The 24,322-nt window shown below is 35.8% G+C and overlaps 2 protein-coding genes across 2 annotated transcripts in view; both read right to left on the bottom strand.

The window, feature by feature from the left end:
• Nucleotides 1-24,322, bottom strand: part of NRK (Nik related kinase) — a 136,832-nt gene that overhangs the window by 59,226 nt on the left and 53,284 nt on the right. Inside the window, exons 3-8 of the mRNA XM_063601537.1 lie at nt 19,596-19,652; nt 18,074-18,145; nt 10,466-10,591; nt 4,942-5,052; nt 3,364-3,454; nt 174-304 (exon numbers count right to left, since the gene is read on the bottom strand). Coding sequence (XP_063457607.1) covers nt 174-304; nt 3,364-3,454; nt 4,942-5,052; nt 10,466-10,591; nt 18,074-18,145; nt 19,596-19,652 — 588 coding nt within the window. The remainder of the gene's footprint in view (nt 1-173; nt 305-3,363; nt 3,455-4,941; nt 5,053-10,465; nt 10,592-18,073; nt 18,146-19,595; nt 19,653-24,322) is intronic.
• Nucleotides 13,299-14,218, bottom strand: LOC100973658 (large ribosomal subunit protein eL6-like). The gene has a single exon (XM_008973071.4). The coding sequence runs from the start codon at nt 14,196-14,198 to the stop codon at nt 13,332-13,334; it is 867 nt and encodes a 288-aa protein (XP_008971319.2). The 5' UTR covers nt 14,199-14,218; the 3' UTR covers nt 13,299-13,331.

Here is a 24,322-nt window from a genome sequence, read left to right as displayed (position 1 = left end):
TTTATGAATATAATCAAACCACTTACTGAAATAGAGGCTTGTATTTCCTACTAGCATTTAATGTAAAATGTGGAGCTGCCTGCTTTTTATTTTTTGTTTTATCATTAAAAATAAATGTTAATCAAAAATCCTTTCCAAATTGTAATTTCCACTGTCTGAATTCTCACACTCACTCTGTAATCATAGGAGCGTCTTGGGTCCTCATCACAGTCAATCACCTCAGGTGCCATCCAGTATGGTGTCCCAATGAAACTATTCCTTCTTCCATTAGTTCTGCTCACCTGGGCACTCACTCCAAAATCAACTGCCAAAAATCATTATATGTCAAAATAATCAATCAGGAGAAAAAAGCTTAATAAGTTATTGCTTTAACTTGGAAAGCTGATACAAAAGCCACAATGGATAACAGATTTTCATCCCAGCCTAGCAAACTTTACCATGAAGTCTACTCCAGGAATACTGGGAAATAAGCTTTTCCTGCTATTTATTTTGGAATGAGACTCAGCAGTGCTATTATAAATCTACAGTAGGTTTGGCTGAATGTTTACCATGAATATTAAAAATAATGTTCTGTCGGGACACTCTGAACCTCCAAAATGATAACATATGTAGTGTTTGGACCTGGGAACCAAGCTGGAGGAAGACCAGAACTATAAGCAAGATCAAAGAAATCTAAAACTTATTAGCAGTTGATCAGGAAGCCTCACACATGATATGAGAAGGCTCTATCACACTGATAAAGAAAAATGAGTTTTTCTGCTAGAATTTAGTTTAAATTCCTACATAGACCTTTTGAATCAGATGCAGGTATTTACTGTGGTATCTACATCTTAGCTTAGATTATAAAAGTTCAGTCTTCTATTCATCTGTGGGATACATTATAAGAAAATATTTGGTATGGTATCCTCAGAAACAGAAAAAAGGCTGAAGTAGGCTGGGGTTATTTATTCCAGAAAAAATAAAACGGGGATGAAAAATGAAGTAGGTTTTCTAATTTAGAATGGTTTCCAGGAATCCAGAGGATGGCGAACAAAACTGACTAAAAAGAAGCTTCAGGAATTTAGGGGAAGAGAAGAAAAAGGAAAAAGAAAAACCTAAGAGTTTAAGGCAGTTTTAAAGGATCTAACAAGAACGACAACAACAAAAAAATGTCCACAATATTTGTGAAGATCACCATTGGGTGTTGTGCCATGTTTTTATCTAGATTTTTAAAAAGAAACAGGTTAAATAATTGCCCAGCATTCTCACTATCCCTGTGAACTGGCATTAGGGGCCAAGAATTACCTAGGAAGGCCGTAAGTTGCTATATGGCACATATCCAGAGGAGAAAATGAAAGGAGAAAAGACTAGAAGACTGATTAACAGAAGAAAAGAAAAAAGAGCAAGAGAAAGAGAAATGAAAGCCAAGACGAGATGAAACCTCAACAATGGCATAATTTAAAGTTTTCTTTCATGACCTTACAGGCTGGAATATGAAGATTATCAAGCAATTGCAACTGCAATATAATCATTTTTCCATCTCTTTCCCTTCTATCAGTTCCTTTGGCTGTCATTAGGTTTGCTTTCTGAAACTTTCTTCTTATACTATGTTGCTTAAAAACAACTATAATCTTAAAAATTTAAAACAAATTGTACAAGAATTAAGTGCAAAATATGTGTGATTAAATTTTATAATGTGTTACTTCAAAATAATGATAATCTGAGAAATCTAGAACAAACTGTACAGGGACTACATGTAAAGTAAATCTGATTAAACTCTAATCCAGCAGTAGAAGGTCTCTCCTCCAGAGGAAGGTACATGAACTTTAGTGCATGGACATTGTGACAGATATTTCAGTGGTTTTTCATTTACGTACAATTTCTCTTTTGTGCTGTAAATGTTTGCGTTGACCAGCAACTTGACCCAAGTATATGACGGTGTTGCTCTATATGCGAACACAGTGTTTAGCCTTGTGATTAACTATCTATCCTGCGTATTTAAATGTGAAATATGTATGCCCTTCATGTATTTTTTACATTTTCATTGTTTATTCATTTATTGTTTAGAGACAAGGTATCTCTCTGCCACCCAGGCTAGAGTGCAGTGGCACAATCATAGTTTACTGCAACCTCAACATCCTAGGCTCAAGTGATCCTCCTGCCTCAGCCTCTCGAGTAGCTGGGACCACAGGTGCGCACCACCATGCCCAGCTAATTAAACATTTTTGTTTTGTAGAGATAGGGTCTTGCTATGTTGCCCAGACTCCTCTTGAACTCCTGGTCTCAAGTGATCCTCATGCCTTGACCTCCTAAAATGATGGGATTATAAGTATGAGCTACTGCACCTGGCCTCTCCTTATGTATTTTAAAATTGTGTTTCTAGCTTTATAGCTTTTAGACAGACACAAAAGAAATAATACATTCTCTTGAAACTACTTTCACTTATTCCAAGAATAAACAATTACTACCTCATGCTTCTTCCACAAATGTTCAGTGAAAAATGTTCCTAATGAATGAACAAAATCTCTACTCTTGTTCTATCTGTTTAGCAAGAAAATGGGAAATATCTTAAGGTCATGTTCAGACACATGTTTACAAACTGTTGAAAAATAATGCAAGTGACTTATCCTCTATATCCATGGGATTATCTGCCACTACAATGTACTGACATGATTTTTATGGTATTCTTCTAAAAACTATTGATATTTATTTTACACATTAAAGGGTACAATATATTGTTCCCTATGAGCTTAACGACAAGAAAATCAGAAAGTATGTGTGGTTATTTTCAAGTAAATTATATAACTCTGAACTCTGGCATAGAAAGCTAGGTACTTCCAGTCTTTTGATTTATAATTCTGAACTTGACTTGCATATTATTGGAGCATCGATTCTGATCAATATCATTTCTTTACATGTCTGAAAAAATCCAAAGAAGCAATTCATCCTTACATAATTTAAAAGTTATTTGATATTCTTGAGAAATATGACTCTGTCATGTGAAATAATTTTTTTATTTTTTTAAATCCCTTCCCTTGGCATCGAAATTTGCACATGGTAAATACTCAATTCAATTGTTGAAATAAATATAATAGCTATTTCTAATAGAGGGTAAAGCAATGGCCAAAAAGTAAATCCCCATTATAATTCAAAAGTTGTTTTATCTACATGATTTCAAAGAAGCAGGTATGTGCATCCTCTTTCTTTTGCCCCGCCTCCTCTCCCAAACAAATTTTCAAATTTTGACTGGTTTTGCAGGCACGGAAAACCCAGCTCAAATAAGTAGAGGATATTGGCAGGGACATGATAGAAAGCATAGTTATCTTAAAGGAGCTTTCTCCATTAAGATGTTTTGGACTTAAAATACTATAAGAATAAACTTACCCAGTTTTACTTCAGCATTATGAGTCAGCAGCACATTCTGACCTTTGATGTCCCGGTGAATTACTCGGTGTGCGTGAAGGTGAGCTAAGCCCTGTATATATTTTTTAAAAAGCCACATCAGTATATATTTCTTTCTTTCTTTCTTTCTTTCTTTCTGGTACAGTTCTTAGTATTTTTGGAAAAACTTTTGATAAGAGAAACAGCTTAATTTTGATGTTTCAGACACAATTCTTTCTTTAGGCTGGAATCACTACAACCCGTTCCCAGAAATATGACTTTTGGCTATAAGGAAAGGAAAATAAATCAGGACACCCACGAAAAAAAAAGAGCACCAAAAGTAATGTTTGTATACATTGGGCCACTTTACCTTCCTTTTTAGCCTCCGTATTTCCAACTAGCCATAAGAGTAAAGATCTGGACATCTTGAATATCACAGCTCAGCTATAGTTTTGCTCTATTTCTTACCCAACCATTTGTTTAGTCCAAAATATTTTCTAGTCAGCTTTGTAGGCTGAGAATTTAGGGGAATGTGGAAATTCATTTTACAGCATTTGTAATCTGTGTTGGCTTAACACTTTGGCTCTAGCCCATTCACCACTAAAATTTACCCGTGACCTGGCTAACCGATGATGTGGTATGCAATGTTAAGCTGTAGTGAGACTGCCTCAGACACTAACTGGAGATTCATAATAAAGTAACAATAAAACTGCTAACATTTATTGAGCCCTTATTCTTTGCCAAGGATTGTACTAAGTGCTTTACATGGAATAAATTACTAATTCTTCTCAGAAACCCTTTGAGGAAGGTGTTAATATCACCCTTATAATATAGATGAGGAAAGTGAGCCTTGGAAATATTAAGTAACAGATTCCAAGTAATAAAACTTATCCATAGTAAACTAAATGTAAACTCAGCCCAGAGTTTGAACTCTCAACCATTTACACTATTATCACAAGTGAATCCAACCAAAATGACAGGAAGGACATTCTAACATTGTATGAGTAGTACTGTTCAATTCTGTTAATATCCTTCTTGGATGACCCTAAGAACTGAAGTCACAAAAGATGGAATTTGGTAGATCAAGAAGATTGTTGCTCTCATCCAACTGGGTGTGGAAAATAAAGAAATTTAAAATGGGGGCAGTAATCAAAGAAAATGTTTGTCTGCCAAAAGGCTACAGTTGGTTTGAGGCCATTCCATAAAATACTGACTTCTTCTGACTCATCTTCATCTTAATCTATGATGCTTGTGCTATATTTTTGTTTAAAGAAGTCTAAAATAATAACAACATAATAAATAATCCAAGTGGTCATTTCCATGATCCACTGAACACAGTAGTCTTAATCCGACAGAGGTATTAAAGGCCATGATTTCAAAGGAGTTTGTTACCCAGCTTATTTAAAGGCGTCAGCTGCAAATCGGCTTTCTCAAAAGCTTTTTGGCCTTTTCAGATATCCTGATGCACAGGTTATGTTTGGAATACCTAAACTATCTGATGTGAGCAGGTATAAGGTGCATTGTATATATCACTCCCAGGTTCTTAAAAGATCAGAAGAGAATGACTATATGAAGACTCACCTGAAGGATTTCTCGGCAGATATAAGCAATCCAATCTTCTTTTAAACTCTGATTTCTGGTCATTCTCACTACATCAGTGACCGAACCTGCTGCACATAACTCCATCACCATCTGCAGGAAAGCCAGCAAAGTATAAAAAATTAGTGTCCAATTTTCTGAAAATATCTGGAGAGTTTTAGTCCATATGGCTTGTATCTATATGTAATGTTTAGAGATTAAGGCACTGCAAGTACTGCCTCAATTGTCTGATGGAAGACTCCAAAGGCTAGCGAAATTAGAGAGAGTTGGATTAAAACCAAAGATTTGTGGAGGCAGAGAAGCCAGGTATTTCACCAGAGATATTTAACTGGAAGTTGGGGTTTGAGCTATGTCTTGAAGGATAGGTGGTGTTTGTATATGCTTAAAAGGAAGAACATTCCGTTTATGGAAAACTAAATAAACACATGCTTTTAGAAAGAAGTTTGTGCAAGGAACAAACCTAAGTGACGACTGGAATGGGAAGGAAAGGATGGTCAAGGGAACAGTTTAATCAGGGGTGAAGAAGCAAAATATGGAGGGTCTCAAAAGAGTTTACATTTCAACATTAAGGCTAGGTTTGGTTTTTGTTGTTTTGTTTTTATTTTCAAATTCCAAACTATTTTCTCCAAGATACTGGCAAGCTACAACTCCAAGGTGGAATTTGTCAATTGCATTCCTGTGGGATAATTTCATCCAAATGGGATTGCTACTAAGGAAAACCTATTTTAAAACTAATATCTTCAATAATATTTCATTCAGATTTTATTGTATTAATAAACTCAGTTTCTCAGAAAGTTTATTTTTGACACATATAAATTGAGGGCCCAACTAGTAAATTTTCATCCAGGTTATATGAGTTAACTAAAGAGTGATGTACAAGAGCATATAACTATTATAATTATCCTAGCAATATTTTCTTTGAGTACAGGTTTATGTATTACTGCCCACTTCAAAAATACTTTATCAAAAGAGCAAAATGTCTTTTTTAAACTTTATGCAAATTAATTATCACCATAGATGAATGGAAGCAAAAGGATAAACTCAAAATCATGACTATTCAAAAAGTCTACCTTACTTCCTGTGGAATATTAAGATCTTCTTTTCAGAAAACTACTCCCCTAATTTACAGTTATTCACCATTGATATTATTGCATGTCTTTCACCTGAGTACACTTTCACCAAAAAGAAGAAGAGACAGCCAAACAAAACGAAAACAGATAAGCCACAAAAAGTTGATTTTCACGTGGAGAATTAAGCATTGACTATATTGAATGGGCACAACATGTACACTGTGGTAACTCCTCATTTTGAACCATGACAAACCAGAATTAAAGCCATTCAACTAACATAAACCCTGGAAGATCTTGCTTATATTATGTGAGTCAGAAGAGCTCAACTATAAAAGGAATGTAAGACATTCTCAGTAATTTTCCTAACTTTGTAAGCATGGTGCCTGGTACATACACTTCTTTATTAATGGTCATTATTAAGCTATTTACTTACTTCCTATTTGTTTTTCTGATTTATATAGGCCAAAATTTGTGAAGTGTCCCATGAAAATTCTTATCTTCACAAATAATTTATGCATTAAATGTTTATTCATCCTTCAGATCTCAGTTCAAGCTTTTATTCCTCAAGGAAGATTTTCTCATTTCCCCGCTTAATTAAGGTTTGTTATTCACCCACAGACAGCCATGATACTTCTCTTCTGACCAATTATACATTTATGTGTGTGATTATTTGATTGACGCTGGTCTTTGCAAATAGATTGTAAGCACCACTGGGTCAGGAGCATGTCTATTCAGCTTACCATTTTATCCTCAGCATCTAGCACAACACCTGACAAATAGATAGTTTTCAATTGATATATGTTGAATGCCTGAATGAATTGAGTACTAATACATATCCAGTAAGGAGACTGCAAAATTTCTCACACTTTGCTATACTATCAAGATGAAAAAAAACTTGTAAGTGAAAATATATAAAAAAGACAAATGGTATATGCCAAAAAAAATTCCTCAGTAACTAAACTATGCAGCCATATTTACTAAAATCTCAACTGGAATTGTCAGAGAATAGAGGATGCATGTTAACTGGACATTTGAGAGAAAACAGAGTTAAGCTGAAGGTCTATAAATTTGGTGGTTCTCAAAGTGTGGTGATCAGTCCAGCAGTAGCAGCAGTATCACATATGAACTTATTAGGAAGGATAATTTTTTGGACCCACACCCCCAAATCTACTGAATCAGAAATTCTGTGAGTGACGCCCAGAAATAGGTGTTTTATCAGGCTCTCTGGGAGATTCTGATGGCTGCCAAATTTAGAGAACCACTGTTTCAATTCCACCCCTTGTTGAAAACCATTCTATAATGTCCACTGTCCTATTTTCTGAAGTCCATTATTTAGAATGTAATAGAATACTTTATTGTCACTTGAAGATACTGAAAAGCTTTAGTCATTATTTTGAAAAAATACTACTAACTTGGACATGGAATGGAAATGCAGCAAGTATAGAGATCCAAGTGTATACTAACCCCACCTTATATTCTAAATATTCAATTTTTAATAAAGACATCCTTGACCAAAACTGATTTTCTTGTGATTTAACTATTTTTACCACAGTGGAGGGCAGCAAAAATTCTGGTAACTGTGACTTAGGTAGCATAGGTTCCATTTATCCTCTACAATTTATATCTTATTGATCTAGAATTTGTGATACACCAGGCATAATGACTAAGAAAAGGATAAGTCAACTTACCATTTGGAAAAGAGTTTCTTAGGAGTTATGTTTATCCATAAGTGCATATACTTTGCAAAAACTTAAAATGCACCCATATGCTCATGTCAAGTGCTAATTAGAATTTATCCTTATCCAGTCATTATTTATTAGTTCATTGGGTAATTTCTGTAATAGCAACCATAGTAATTACATAAAATATTTGAAAATATTTATGTTGACTATTTCCAGTATTCATTTGAGTCCTCCCCCATCCCACCAGTAATCCCCTTGCCAGGCACTTAAGTTATTTTCCCATATTTTATCACTCTCATCTCCAGGAATCAGAGTATATTTTGCCACATGATATGGTTTGGCTGTTTCTCACCCAAATCTCATCTTGAATTGTAGCTCCCATAATTCCCACATGTCATGGGAGGGACCTGGTGGGAGGTAATTGAATCATGGGGGCAGGTCTTTCCCGTGCTCTTCTAGTGATAGTGAATAAGTGTCACGAGATTTGAGATTAATGGTTTTATAAAGGGGAATGCCCTTGCACATGCTGTCTTGCCTGCCACCATGCAAGACATGACTTTGCTCCTCCTTTGCTTTCCACCATGATTGTGAGCCCTCCCTAACCATGTGGAACTGTGTCAATTAAACCTCTTTCCTTTATAAATTTCCTTTATAAATTATTAAGGCTCAGGTATGTCTTTATGAGCAGCGTGAGAACAGACTAATACAATAAATTAGTGTCAGTAGAGTGGGGCACTGCTGTAAAGATACCTGAAAATATGGAAGCAATTTTGGAACTGGGTAACAGCCAAAGGTTGAAATAGTTTGGAGGGCTCAGAAGGACAGGAAGATGTGGGAAAGTTTGGAACTTCCTAGAAACTTGTTGAATGACCTTGACCAAAGTGCTGATAATGATACGGACAATATGGTTCAGGCTGAGATAGTCTCAGATGGAGATGAGAAATTTGTTGGGAACTGGAGCGAAGGTGACCTTTGTTATGTTTGAGCAAAGAGACTGGCGGCATTTTGCCCCTTCCCTAGAGATATGTGGAACTTTGAACTTGAGAGAGATAATTTAGGGTATCTTCTGGAAGAAATCTCTAAGTAGCAAAGGGTTCAAGAGGAATCAGAGCATAAAAGTTTGGAAAATTTGCAGCCTGATTATGCAATAGAAAAGAAAAACCCGTTTTCTGAGGAGAAATTCAAGCCAAATGCAGAAATTTGCAAAAGTAACAAGGAGCCAAACGTTAATCACCAAGACAATGGGGAAATGTCTCCAGAGCATGTCAGAGATCTTCACAGCAGCCCCTGCCATCACAGGCCCAGAGGCCTAGGAGGAAAAAAAAATGGTTTCATGGGCCAGGCCCAGGGTCCTCTTGCTGTGTGCAGCCTAGGGACTTGTTGCCCTGTGTCCCAGCCACTCCAGCTGTGGCTAAAAGGGGCCAAGGTACAGCTTGGGCTGTTGTTTCAGAGGGTGCAAGCCCCAAGTCTTGGCAGCTTACACATGGTGTTGAGCCTGCTGATGCACAGAAATCAAGACTTGAGGTTTGGGAGCCTCTGCCTAGATTTCAGAAGATGTATGGAAACTCCTGAATGTCCAGGCCGAAGTTTGCTGCAGTGGCCGGGTCCTCGTGGAGAACCTCTGTTAGGGCAGTGTAGAAGGGAAATGCGGGGTTGAAGCTCCCACACAGAGTCACCACTGGGGCACTGCCTGGTGCAGCTGTGAGAAGAGGGCCACTGTCCTCCAGAACCCTGAATGGCAGGTCCACCAACAGCCTGCACCATGTGCCTGGAAAAGCCACAGACACTCAATGTCAACCCGTGAAAGCAGCCAGGAGGGAGGCTGTACCCTGCAAAGCCACAGAGGCAGAGTTGCCCAAGACCATGGGAACCCACCTCTTGCATCTGCATGACCTGGATGTGAGATATGGAGTCAAAGGAGATCATTTTGGAACTTTAAGATTTGACTGCTCTGCTAGATTTTGGACTTGCATGGGGCTTGTAGCCCCTGCGTTTGGGCCAATTTCTCCCATTTGGAGCAGGCATATTTACCCAATGCCTATACCCACATTGTATCTACAGTAACTAACTTGCTTTTGATTTTACAGGTTCATAGATGGAAGGGACTTGCCTTGTCTCAGATGAGAATTTGTACTGCAGACTTTTGAGTTAATGCTGAAATGAGTTAAGACTTTGGGGAACTGCTGGGAAGGCATGATTGGTTCTGAAACGTGAGGAGATGAGATTTGGGAGGGGCCAGTGATGAAATGATATGGTTCGGCTCTGTGTCCACACCCAAATATCTTGAATTGTAGCTCCCATAATTCCCACATGTCGTGGGAGGTAACTGAATCATGGGGGCAGGTCTTTCCCACGCTGTTCTCATGACAGTGAATAAGTTCACGAGATCTGATGGTTTTATAATGGGGAATTTCCCTGAACATGCTCTCTTGCCTGCTGCCATGCAAGACGTGACTTTGCTCCTCCTTTGCCTTCTGCGGTGATTGTGAGGTCTCCTCAGCCATGTGGAACTGTGAGTCAATGAAATCTCTTTCCTTTATAAATTACCTAGTCTTGGGTATGTCTAATGGCAAAAACCACGATTATTTTGCGCCAACCTAATAGCATTGTGAGACCAGATTAATACACCATACTACCTTAACAGTTGTGTGCTAAGTTTTCCTGTAGATGCACAAAAGTGATAACTCATGAAAACATACATCCTTGGGTAAAACTTATTCTTATAGAATAAGAACAGTGTAATTAAAAACATACCCAAAGTTGGTGCCGCTGACCAGGGGGACTCAGCTTGAAAAATGCACCATAGAAGGACACAATGTTTTTGTGGAAAGAGTACTTCCTCAGAAGGTTGAGTTCAGTCCTGAGATCCTCTTCCTCATCCTATGGAATAAGAATAGACAGCAAAGCTCCTAAGCTGTGCAATCAATGACTATAAGTCCCTAAAGTACAGTATATCAATGAAGGAGAATCCTATGGCAACTAATTATATCCAACAGCAATTTATAATAAAATCTCAACTAAAATTGTCAGTGAATGAAGACCTCTGGTTAACCTGGAGTCTGGGGGAATAAATAGGGTAAACTGAAGATCTTTTAGTTCAGTGGTTCTTAAGGTATGGTCCCTGGACCAGCGGCACTGGCCACTGTATAAAATTTTCACTGAGTGGAGTCATTATATTGTTGTTTCTTTTGTAACAGTTTTATTGAGATATAATTCACATACTATAAAATTCACCCATTTAAAGTGCAAAATGCAATGGTTTTTAGTATATTTATAGAGTTGTGCAATCATCACCACAATCAATTTTAGAACATTTTTATCACTCCAAAAGGAAACCCCATATCCTTTAGTTATCATCCCCCAATTCTGCCACACACACACCCCAACTCTAAGCAATCACTAATCCACTTTATGTCTCCGTAGATTTATCAGTTCTGGACATTTTATATAAATGAAATCATATAACATGGTCTTTTGTGACTAGTTCTTTTCAAAGTTCATCCATATGTAGCATGTAACAATGTTTCATTGCTTTTGGTTTACCATTCATCAATTGAGGGATGTTTGGGCTATTTCTACCATTTAGCTATTATGAATAATGCTTCTACGAACAGTCATGTCAAGTAACTCTATGTTTAATGTTTTGATGAAATGACAGACTGTCTCCCACATTGGCTTTACCATTTTGCATTACCAAGAGCAATGTATGCAGGGGTTCCACTTTCTCTATACTATCACCAACACTTGCTATTTTCTGTTTTATTATTATAACCATTCTAGTGGGTGTGAAGTGGTGTCTCATTGTGGTTTTAATTTGCAATTCCCTGATGACTAATGATGTTGAGCATCTTTTCCTGTGCCTATTGCCAATATGTTCTTCAAGAAATGTCTAATACAAAATTCTTTGTCCTTTTAAAAACTGGGTTGTCATTTTATTACTGAATTGTAAGAGCTCTTCATATATTCTAGATACAAGTGCCTTATCAGATAGACAACTTGCAAATAATTTCTCTCATACTGTGGATTGTTTTCTCACTGTCTTGATAGTGACCTTTGAAGCACAAAAGTTTTTATTTTAATGAAGCACAATTTATAAATTTGTTGTTTTGTTGCTTGTACTTTTGGTGCCATATATAAGCATCCACTGTCAAATCATAGGTCACAAAGCTTTATCCTTGTTTTCTTCTAAGCATTTTATAGTTTTAGCTCTTATACTTAGGTGTCTGATCCATTTTGAGTTAACTTTAATATAAAGTAAAAGTCCAACCTCATTATTTTGCATGTGGATGGACAGTACCATACTATCTTGATTATTTGGTAATCCTTTACATTTTAAAGGTATTGGTTTGTTCTGTGCTGATCTTTTAAAAATTTTTATTATTTTTTCACATTTTATTTATTTATTTTTATTTTTTTCGATAATTTATTTTTATTAATCACAACAATGGTACATGCATACCAAATATAGAGAAATATACTAATAAAATATGTAAGGGGTCTACTCTCACTGAACATTTTCCCCAAGCAATATTAACGGTTTAGTGTATATTCTTTCAGACATTTGTATATGATAATGCAGTAGCTAGAGCTATGACAGAGATAAATGCATAAGGATATGATCAACACACACACACACACATACACATACACACACACGTATATATATAATTATCAATATATAATATATATAATATAATTATCAATATATAATATATATAATATAATTATATATATAATTATCTGTATATATAATATATAATTATATATATATACATGTGTGTCTGTATGTGTATGTGTGTGTGTTGATCATATCATTATGCATTTATATATATGTGTGTGTGTGTCATTTAAAAAATCCAAATAAGCTCTTATTATTTTTAATATTCTGCAATTTTCATGTTTTAATCAGTATATAAAGCACATCTTTCCATATCAATAAACAAATGCACTTCCTTCTTATGGCTGCACAAGATTGCACAGAAAGGATATATGGGTCTGGCACTCAGGGGACAAGTCAGGTCTAGAAGTATTGTTTCTGAGAATTATCTATATAGTGATAATTGGAGCCATCTGGTTAGATGAGATCACCGAGGTACAATATATAGCTTCAAGACAGCTCTAGCAGAAGACAGTGTGATGTCAGTCAGAAAAAAACACCTACCATGGGCATTAGGACACCGAGGTTTAGAACTGATAGCCCAGAGTAGGAAATTCACTTAATCTTCCTAAAGTTCAATTTATTTTAAAAGAATGATAGAAGATAGCAGCCATTACCTATCTTCATGGAATGTTAGTGGGACCAAATGGGATAACATAAATAAAGTTCTTTGAAATCTTTGAAAAAAATTATATAAATGCAATGTATTATCACAAAATATCATTGTTACTTGACTTCTTTGAATTACTCCGAGCGCTATCAGAACTATACACTTCCCTCCACTGTTTACCGTAATCTACAAACATCAGCCTCCTTCATTCCCAGCATATTAATTATAGTGGAGTGACATGGAAAGCAATTCTCTCAAAGTTTCAGTGATGCCTGCTTGTACCATGATAGCCAAGTGGTTTTTTTTTTTTTTTTTTTTTTGTAGTCAGCTATTTAATTAGGTTCTTAAGACATTTAGAACACCAATTTGTGAGGATAAATTCCATTCATCAGAGCAAACACAGATCGCAGGTAGCCCTGGAGCTGAGGAATAGCTTTGATTTTTGGTAAAATCTGTGAGTCCACAGCTTTCTGATCAATCTTGCGCTGCTCCGTAATCTCATATTTCTCTTTTTCTGTGTCGAAGATCTCACCTTCCTGGTGTCTGGGCTTCCGCAGCTGCTTCTTCTTGAAGTAAGCATCAGTAAGATGTTTTGGGATTTTTACATTGCTGATATCGATTTTGGTTGAGGTGGCAATGACAAATTTCTGGTGTGTTCTTCGTAGAGGAACTCGATTGAGGACCAGAGGTCCAGTCACAAGTAATAAGCCACTAGCCAGCTGCTTCAGGAAAACCACCCTCTTGCCCCTGTGGCGTCCAGTGAGGATGATCAGAATGGTCCCGGGGGTAATGCTGGCTCGCAGTTTTCTCACGTGCTGACTGAAGGGTTTTTTGCCATGGCTCAACAGCTTTCGAGGCACATCTTCAGTAGGATAATATCTAGGCATTTTGCGAAGTTTAACCACCCGGGTACCTCCGTTCTTGTCACCACCAACTGGTTTTGTAACAGTTGCAAGAACCTTCTCCTTCTTTTTCTTTTCAACCTTGGATTTAGCGGCTGAGTACTTCCTCTTGTACATGGCCTTTCTGGAATACATGGCAGATCGGGAATACCTGCCAATTCCTCTGACAAGGACAGGGTTGCGGCTGCAATGGGGCTTCCCCTTCTTGGGCTTTTTAGCTTTGAGGTTACCCTTTTTCACCTTGCCACCAGCATCAACCTTCTTGGCTTCGGGTTTCTTCTCTTTAGTATCTGGCTTCTCAACTTTTTCACCCGCCATCTTGCAAGACGGGAAAGAGAGCCAAGTGGTTTTGATATTCCTTCTGTAACTCTTATTTCTCAGCCAATCTAGAAAAAACTCTTTGCTTCTTAATAATTTGAAAACAATTACACTTTTGTGTATACAGATGCAATACACTTGAGAAAAATATCTTAAAATGTTAACTTACAAAAAGACAACTTAAATTGTTAAAATTTTCAATGAAAATATAATTGGTTTGTGCATTTAGGTATTATGATCCTAACTTAAAGGAAATTACACATCAGGAAATAAGATTCACATATGTGAATGACACAACCAACGGTGAATACAAAATAGTTGAATACATAATAAAGTTGAAGGTGATGTGAGATGACTCAGGAAGTGATTCTGTACTTGAGAAATGGATTCCTCACTGACCTCCTTTGAATTCATAGTAGCTCTAAATTTTATTTGATTGTAAATTAAAAAGCTCTCCTATTTCATCTATAATAGTTCAATTTATAAAAATTATTAAGAAATATTCTTATTGTTGAAAGTGAAATATATTTGTAGAGTGTAAAGAAAAGAAGACTTTTGGCCTGGCGTGGTGGCTCACACCTGTAATTCCAGCACTCTGGGAGGCTAAGGCAGGTGGATCACTTGAGGTCAGGAGTTTGAGACCAGCCTGGCCAACATGGTGGAACCCCATCTCTACTAAAAGTACAAAAATTAGCCAAGCATGATGGTAGATGCCTATAATCCCAACTACTCGGGAGGCTGAGGCAGGAGAACCACTTGAACCCAGGAGGCCAAGATTGTGCCACTGCACACTAGCCTGGGCAACAGAGTGAGACCTTGTCTCAAAAACAAACAAACAAACAAACAAAAAACTTTTGAATTAAAGACTTCCGGTTCTGAAATCCAGTGAAAAAAAGATTTCTTTAACTCTTTTGACAATGACCTAGGAAAGGGACAATTGACATGGAAAATAATTACGGGATTAACCACCAATTTTCTTTAGTTCTCCCCAGCATTTTCCTCAAACTATACTGACTTAATGACTGAAATATAGGGAAATAAGTCTCTTAGCTGAAATGAATTGGTAACTAAACATAACTCAGTTATTACCTTCTCTCTTAGCTAATTCTCTAAGAACCAGCAGGAAAAATAGGCAACTACTTTCTATATTTAGGTATAATGTGGCTAGGCTTTAAAAATACTTATGACATAAATATAAAGCAGTGCACTAGGCTCTGTAGTGTCTCTAAGTTGACTTAACTTTTAGTTATAAATTATCTTTCCTCCCCTAAAATGCCCGGTATTTATATCTCGTAAAAAAAAAAAAAAGTTTGCAATGTCAGAGAAAATGGCTGGCAGTTGCAGAACATTCTTTAGTATTTCCCAAGGATTTTCCACTGGATTTACCTATAAACATTCAACTACTGGAAAATAAATCTCTAGACACCTATTTGTCTTATGGGGGAAAAGGATAGGTCCTGATATGTGCAGTTGAAAATCTCAGTGATAGGTTCCCTCTTTCTATTTATTTGTGTAATAAAGTCATGACAACTTGTGGTATGAGAATTGCATGAAAGCTCAGGCTAGAGTCTCATCCCAACCTCCCAGCAAAGTTCAGTTAGTAAGTTCCCTTCAAATTATCTTAATCTGTTTTCTAGAAAGGTAAAAATCCTGTGGCTTTAATTCTTGTCATGTAAGATCCTTAAACTTTCTGCTTCCCCTGTGATGTGGCCCTCCTTTGAAATGGTAACAATACCTGGCACCGCATAAGACTAGCAAACCACAGGGACTAGCTATTATAGAATATTTGTGCGTACGCACTCTCAGTTTCAATTAAGTTGCCAAGGTTCTGCTGAGAGGAATATGAACTCATAAGTAGTGCAATAAATAGGAATGAGAGGATGGTAGGAGGTTAAGAATACAAAGAACAAGTGAAAGAGAAGCAGGGGCAAGACTGAATTCTTTCACTAGTTTGGTAGCTTGATGTTAAGGTGATTCCTTTTCTTTTTGAGTTAGAAAGCTTATGTGTCCCGGAAAGAACAAGAGATGCGCTGGGCTCTGGGCAGCTATGTAGTTGCATTTGTGATGTCTCTTTTTCTATGAGGAACCTGAGACATAGAAAGGTAAACCACTTTCCCAAGTACTTTTTGGCTATTTAGTGGTAGACTTGGGATTTGAACTCATGTTTCTGGACTTACATATTATTGCTATTTCCATAAACCCCTGGCATCTAAGAGATGTGTGTGCAAGTCACATACTTTTTATCCTAAAGGATTCAAGATAATTTAGAGATACTAACTGGATGATTAGCTAGCAGTTATTTTTTCTTACTAAAATACATAATCAGATAATTCAAAGTCCCCAACTAGAAAAACCTTTTAAGAGTGGGTTTCCCACATAAATGTAAACTCCCCCAAAACAAATAAATGAAGATCAGATATGTTTGGGAAGCGTTAGTGTGTTTGCCACTCTGAATTAACAGGAAGCTGAGCTTGTGAGAAACACATAAGTACATTATATCCATCAGACCAAGTGGGTAATTTAAAACTCTCACACATCTTCCAGTAATATGATGCTACAGCATTTCCTGGCTTAGGGCCAGTTGATCACAGACTGGCCTGAATACCCTGCGTTTTGTCAAGAGGAGGCAGCTCAAGGATGCCAGAACTTCCTTTGTAATTTCATCCAATTCTAGAATCAAAATCCTTTTCTCTAAGGAAAGTGTGCCAGAGAGGGTTTGGGACAGGTCTTTAAAAAAGTTTTATTAGCACAAATGTTTGATGAAACCAAAATTAATAAAATAATCATATTTTCCATACCTTATCTTTTGCGGCTTCCTAAGCTACAAAAGCATGATACTATCTGTTTTAGCTGGTCCTCTGGATATGCTTAGTCTCCTAACATGAATTATAGACATAACAGGAGCCTAGTACTTAATAGATGAGTCATGAGGTTGTTTAGTAATATCTTTCTAATATAACTAGAAAGTTTCTGAATGTGATTGTGTTAGTAAAAGGGTTATTTTTAATGTGCCTGAGACATATTTACTAAGTCACAAAATGCTAGAAATATTTGAGTCTCATGTATAGCTGACTGCAGGAGAGAAAAGTAGGAAAAAATATATCAATTCATTATATTGATAAGAGCAAAAATTCAACTTTTGGGCCCATACAATATTTTATAGATCACCAATATCTACTGAAAAAGAGAGATTATCTTTGGTTGGTTTTATTCTGGAGCCAGAGAATTGTTGGTATCAGAAAAACTGCTCTGAAGGTAAGTCAAAAAGCTGCACATAGAAAACATGTTCATATTCTTTCATGTGTTCAAGTATGGTACCAGATGTCTGAAGACCTTGAGGCTAAGTGGTTGGTTTGTTTTCTGCCTGCTATTGCTCTTACAAAAAGCCGGGGGCGGGGGGGGTGGGCGCGTGGGGCATTCCTCATTTGGTACAAACACGATGGTAATGTTTGTTAGAATCACAATGGAGGAAAAGCAATTAGTCCAGAATGTCATGATAAACGTGTGAAAAGGACCTTTCCAAGGCCAATTTTAGGCAAAATTTGCTGTAGATCGCATCACCTCCTTTCTTGTTGCTATTCAGCCAGAGGGTTCTATGCTCTGTAAATTTACGCAATTCCTCACCGACAGTCAATGCATTCCTATTCAAGGGCCCTTTTCTCCTATCTCCTACTCTCTGATATATGCTAGTGCTCATATATGATGATTGAATCTAAGTGAATATATTAAAAGATATAAATATGTTATCACTTTCAGGCAAGAACACTTTTAGTAGCAGTCTTCTAGAGATAATGACACAATGCAAAGGGAGAAGTTAAAAGCTGAAAATGAAAGGAAAGACTACTTGGGTATTAATGAGAACTTTTAGTACTCACGCTGTATCTCCACCCAACAGATTTTTGATATTTATTCACTCTCACTCGCCTTCCTATTTCAGGTAAAGGGGTCTGTAACCAAGAATAAAATGTTATTAGATGTACTGGTACACTCTAAAAATGATTTATGCTTAAGTACTTTAAGCTACGTTAGCACTCAATGGAAAAGTAAGATAACATTATTCCTCTCTCAATTTTCTCCAATAGTTTTAATTTTAAAAACCAAATTCTTATGACATACAGAAATTTGGCAACAAATTCATGGTAGTAGATTTAACTGCTGTAATAATGGGAAAATTACAATTTGTTATTAGTAAAGTGCTTTATCCTCCTTACAAAACCAGTTAATTGACACTAAACTTCCATGGGTTGAACATGATTTTTAAATATTTTAAAAGTCAGAGTATCTGAAATGTAGGTTAAATGTATGTCAAGGTCTCTTAAGTTAAAACAAGAAAATAAGTATTTTAGAGAGTCTCACTCAAAAAGTAGAAGTTTGATTATTTGGAAGCCATGGATTGTAGGGCAAAATAAATCTACAAAACCTCAAAATCCCTCGAAACTCACATTGGTTTGCAACTTTTGACATTTACTGGCAAAACTAAAAGCACACAACTTTTTTTTTAATTCAGCTATCATTTCTTTTTTTATTATTATACTTTAAGTTCTGGGATACATGTGCAGAATGTGCAGATTTGTTACATAGGTATACATGTGCTATGGAAGCACACAACTCTTTAAACAGTTTCAGCAATTCACTTCCTGCACAAATTGGAAAAAGCACAGTTTATGGCCTTGACAACAGTTCAGTGAATGTGTATAGCTTTTCAAACACAAATTTCCCTTTAGGGTATAGTGAAGTAAAATTTTTTGACCTTTTCTATGTTTATGATAATATTATCTTGAGAAAGTGTGGCACTCACGTTAAAGAAAAAGAACAGAAATCAGTGCTAGCAAATTCTATGCCAATATGTTATGAACCGTGACACAACTTTATGAATGTTACCAGGAACGGTGCCAATTAAACTGTTTCTTTTGCTCATCTGTCAGAAAATACATGAAAAATGTGCGTTTCTGATAAGTCTCTTCCTTCTACCTGTCATTGAGAATCTAATGGCCTCAATTATCAGAGGAAATCATTGGAGAGGGAAAATAATATGATGGAACACAGCAGGATTAACCCAATATTAGAAGCAATCTCTTCTTTGCTATCCCTGGAAACAAATAGTCAACTAGAAACAGAGAGGAGTACAGATATATTCCTCAGTGTTATAGAATACCAAAATATGTGGAACTTCTGCTGTGAAACAAGCATTGTTTTATGTGGATATATAATAAAGCAATAGATATAATACACTAATGAATAAAAGTAATATTAAATGATAACTATAATAAATCCAGATTGATGTAATAATTATTATATAAAATAATGATTTAAAAACAAATACAATATTTTCTGAGTTGTGTATCTCAGGAACACAGTCCACTAAGGGAAGAGAATACAGGCAATTTATAATATTACCTTACGAGCGTTCATCACTTTAACAGCTGTAAATGCACCAGTCTTCTCATGAAGTCCCTGAAATACAGGATAGTGATAAATATCAAATGCTGGCTAGGTAATCCAGCTATCAAGAAGCAATCAAAGTAGAAAATATTAAAATTAGTGTCGAATACATTGTATGTTATAAAATATAAAATATATACAAATGAAATATATAGTATTATATAGAAAACAGAAATATTAAATTATCAACATTTTAAAGAAATCACCATCCCACTGAAAACACTCGACGAAGGTTATGGAACAGTTTGGCTGTTTACATCTGTAGTAACTAGTGGACATAATTGCCTATTTAAAGTTATTGCTTACTTAGTGTCTTTAATCTAGGTTTGCATGGCACCAAAGCATTTAATCTAAATGAAAATTTTCATTTAATCTAAGTGAAAATTTTCTATTGAAGATGGCAGAAAAGGAGTTGTTGTACTAAACATTTTTTCAATTGATTATGTGATACTATGCAGACATCTTTCCACTGGACTCTTCTTCAAACACAAAATATTTACCATGTTAGCAAAAATATTAGCCATGCATTATCTCCATAATGATCACTTAGTGTGAGTGATTCATAATTAATTCAACAGCCTCTAAACTGTTTAATATGTCCTGAATCATATGAACCAAAAATATTTATAAAAGGAATAAGTTCTAGAACATTCTCTCTTATTGAAAAGATGATGAGTTATAAGAGCTTAGATCTTACCCTAAATGCAAGTATAAGCTACAGATTTGTAATTTTTAAAGGTGAACACATAGGTTTGGAATCAGATCTCCTATTTTGTGGCTGGTACCTTCTAGATATATTCCAAACTGTAGTCATAGAAAAAATCAGTATAACATTACTATGAGTAATAAATAGAATGCCTTATCTGATATTTCTCAGCAGAAGGTTTGATCTGGGGGCTGTACTTGGTTGAACAGTGTCCCCTCGAAAATTGAGGTTCACCTGGAACCTCAAAATGTGACCTTATTTGGAAACAGGGTCTTTGCAGATGTAATCAAACTATGATGAGGTCATATGGATTTGTTTGGTCAATGTCCGGTTTCTTTATAAGATGAAAGGAAGGGAGATTTGAACGCAGAGACACAGAAAGGGGTGATAGTCATGTAAAAGACAAGAAGAAATTGCAGTGATACAACTACAAGCCAAGAAATGTCAAGGATTGTTGATAACACCAGAAGCCAGGAAGAGACAAGGAACAGTTTCCTCCCTAGAGATTTCAGAGAGAGAATGGCCCAACAGACACCTCAACTCAGAATTCTTATGTCCAAAATTGTGAGGGAATACATTTTGTTTGTTTTAAGCCATCCAGTTTGTAGCAATTTTTTACAGCTGACCTAAGAAACTAGTACACAAGGCAGGAAAGACGGAAACTGAGCAAGGTAATGTGCTTGACTTGGGATAGGGTTCAGAGACTAGTAATCAAGGTACAAGGAAATGTCCAGAATTGGGTGAGCAGTTTAGGGCAGAGCATGCCAGCCACAGAAGACTAGAATTTTTAAAGGAAAGGTTATTGATTTTTAAAGTTACAGGTTATTGATTGATCAGAGAAAAGTAGGAACCCAAGATCAAGACCTGTCTGTTTAACCTAAAGTCTTGGGAAACAAATGCAAAGGCAAAATCAGATTTACATGAGAAGTGGAAATGAGGCAGAGTTTGTAAGGATCAATCCATGAAGTAATACTATCAAGTTCTAGAAACAATTTTCTCTTTTATCAGACAAAAAGCATTATTTTTGCAACCTCCTTAGCTTCTTTTAAATTTTTCAAAAGAACATGAGCTTGTGTTATCTTCTGTCACTTGTCTTAATTGGGGCAGCCTGTTTGGATGGAGTCAGATTACTTTTGCTGGACAGTTATAATAAAACAGTTTTAAACTGTTCTTTTTTGTAGGATTGTAATGACACCTGAACTTAACCGAGTTTATAAAAATTATTGAGTATGTTGGATACCCTTCAGATTTATTTACATCTCTGGGAGGAATTATATATTAATATTTTTATTTATTCAGTCCTTATAACTTAGGAAGCATAGTTTTCATAATTATTCACACAAACACTTGCTAGTAAAATTTTTTCCACATCTGTATGCACAAATACAACATGTTGGAAACTGATTTACATGCATCCCTTTAAAAAGTTACAATGCTGCCTTCCTTGATTCTAAGAGATTATTTATGAGCCACTGTTATTTTGGGCAATACAAAATATTTATCAGGTTATCAAAAATATTAGCCATACATTATTTAACTGATGATAAGTAAAATACAAAATTTTTGAAGTCTAAAATCAATAGATTATGACATATTAGTGAGACAACTGAATGTCATTAAAAGATGCCAACCATGGCCATAAAACAGAAAAAAAATCAGCGTGGTTCTACCCTCATTATCTGTGATTTATTCACACTTGAAAATTGAATGAAGTTATTTCGTCAGAAAATGTGTCCTAATATTGGGTTTGAAAAATATGCTCACTGAACCTACAGAGGAATAAAACTCCAGGTCTCGGAACCATGTACTGAGTTAATATGCCAAATCATTCTACAAGACTCCATAGAAGTCTGGCATATACAGACAATAGATCATAGAAATGTGCTACTGTTAAGATAGCATTTCAGAAGAGTTCCCCCTGTACCTTGACTCCTCAAAAATTTTATTTTGAAATAATTTTAGACTTATAGAGCAGTTTCAAAGATAGCACAGGGGGTTCCTGTATATCCTTTCCCCAGTTTCTTCCAATGTTAACATCTTAGATGGCCATGCTACAATTGTCAAAATGAAGAAATTAATATTGGTATAATACTCTTAACTAAATTTTAAAATTTATTCTGACTTCCCAGTTTTCTCACTAATGTCCTTTTTCTAGGACCAAACCTGGATCCTACATTCTATTTAGCTATCATGTCTTCTTAAACTTCTCCAGTGTGTGACAAGTCCTCGGTCTTTCCTGTTTTTCATAACTGTGACACTTTTAAAGAGTACTGGTCAAGTATTTTGTAGAATATCCCTCAACTTGGGTTTGGCTGATGTTTTCTTATGATTAGATTGAGGTTATGTGAATTTTTGGGAAGGATATCACAGAAGTGAAATGCCCTTTTCATCACATCATATCAGGGGTACATGATATCTCCATGTTGATCAATGGTGATATTAACCTTGAGCACTTGGTTAAGGTAACAACCTGCCAGGTTTCTCCACTATAAAGTTGTTATTTTTCCCTTTCATACTCTATTCACCAGAAGTGACTGATTAAGTGACTGATGTTCGTTTTGAAGAAGTATAACACTATTCTCGGGCACCTATCTAGAGAACCTAGAAGCCACCTTGAGATAAGCTAATTGTTCAGTGGTGCCATCTTGTGGTTCATTGATTATACAGAAGCTGTTTTGCGATCTTAGCTGAAGGACTTGTCATAAATGAGATGCTGAACTAGGACCTATGAATCCAGTTTTTAGGATGTGCCCTTTTTCAGTTAGAATGTGAGTTTTATGGCAAATTACGTTAAAACAACATTTGTGTTAAACACACAAACGAACACTAAGAAAGGAATTTAGTTTTAGAACGTTAAGAAAGAAATTTAGTTTTAGATTCTACATTGAGTGTTAAATAATCTCACAATTGCCTTTAACCTCAGTGAATATTATTCAGGAAAATCACAAGGACAGTAGTAAATTATAAATGTGGATTTTTTGGGCTGTTTTTCCTATCAGTAATATCTGGAGTATCATACAGGAGCCACTAGCTCCACAAGATTAATAATGCTTCATTAACTAGAGCTTGAGTACAAAGAATGACCTTTACATTTTTAATTGATAAATAAAAATTGTATATATTTATGGTTTATAACAAGGTGGTTTGATATATGAATACATTGTGGAATGCCTAAATTGAGCTAATTAACATATGCATTACACTGCATGCTTATTATTTTTCTGTGGTGAAAACACTTAAAATTTACTCTTTTAGTAAATATATTTATAACAATATATTGTTATTAACTATAATCACCATGATGTGCAACAGATCTCTTGAACTTATTCTTCTGTCTAACTGAAATTTTGTGTCTTTTGACCAATATCTCCCCAATCCCCTGTCCCCCACCGCCACCAACCTCTGGTAACCACTATTATACTCTCTGCTTCTATGAGTTCAACTTTTTAGAATCCAGATATGTGAGATCATCCATTATTTGTCTTTCTATGTCTGTCTTATCTTACTTAACATAATGTATTCCAGGTTCTTCCATGTTGTCACAAATGACAGCATTTCTTTCTTTTTAAATAATTTTCAAGCATCACAGAGCTAGGAGAAAAAAATTCTCTTAGCTCTCATTCTTATCGTAAAAGCAACTGCTGCTTAAATACTTTGTATAAGTTCATAGGCTCTTTCGTATTTGAGGAACAGAAGACAATAGGTAGTAACAATGCTTTGTAGTCATTCTTGACTCTAGATTCAAGTCTATTGGCGTTTAGAATCAAGAAGTCTATCATCTTCACTTAAGAAAACTCTTTGTCTTGTTGTCAAACTCATTCCACGCATTCAAGTTTAGTTATTAATAATAATAATAATAATAAATAGTTCAGTTATTGATTTGGGGGGCAATAGGTCAACTATTCAAAATACTTCCCGGGTACTCCACAACCTACAACAAGGTATAAAAATTATTTATTAAGTCCTGTCCTCCATG

This window comes from Pan paniscus, chromosome X, assembly GCF_029289425.2.
Source record: "Pan paniscus chromosome X, NHGRI_mPanPan1-v2.0_pri, whole genome shotgun sequence".
NCBI lineage: Eukaryota > Metazoa > Chordata > Mammalia > Primates > Hominidae > Pan > Pan paniscus.
The sequence above is the reverse complement of the archived record's forward strand: the minus strand, read 5'-3'. Positions and strand labels throughout refer to the sequence as shown.

What these genes read in the sequence shown, in the direction of transcription:
- LOC100973658 (XM_008973071.4), bottom strand. Translation starts at nt 14,198, where the DNA reads ATGGCGGGTGAAAAAGTTGAGAAGCCAGATACTAAAGAGAAGAAACCC.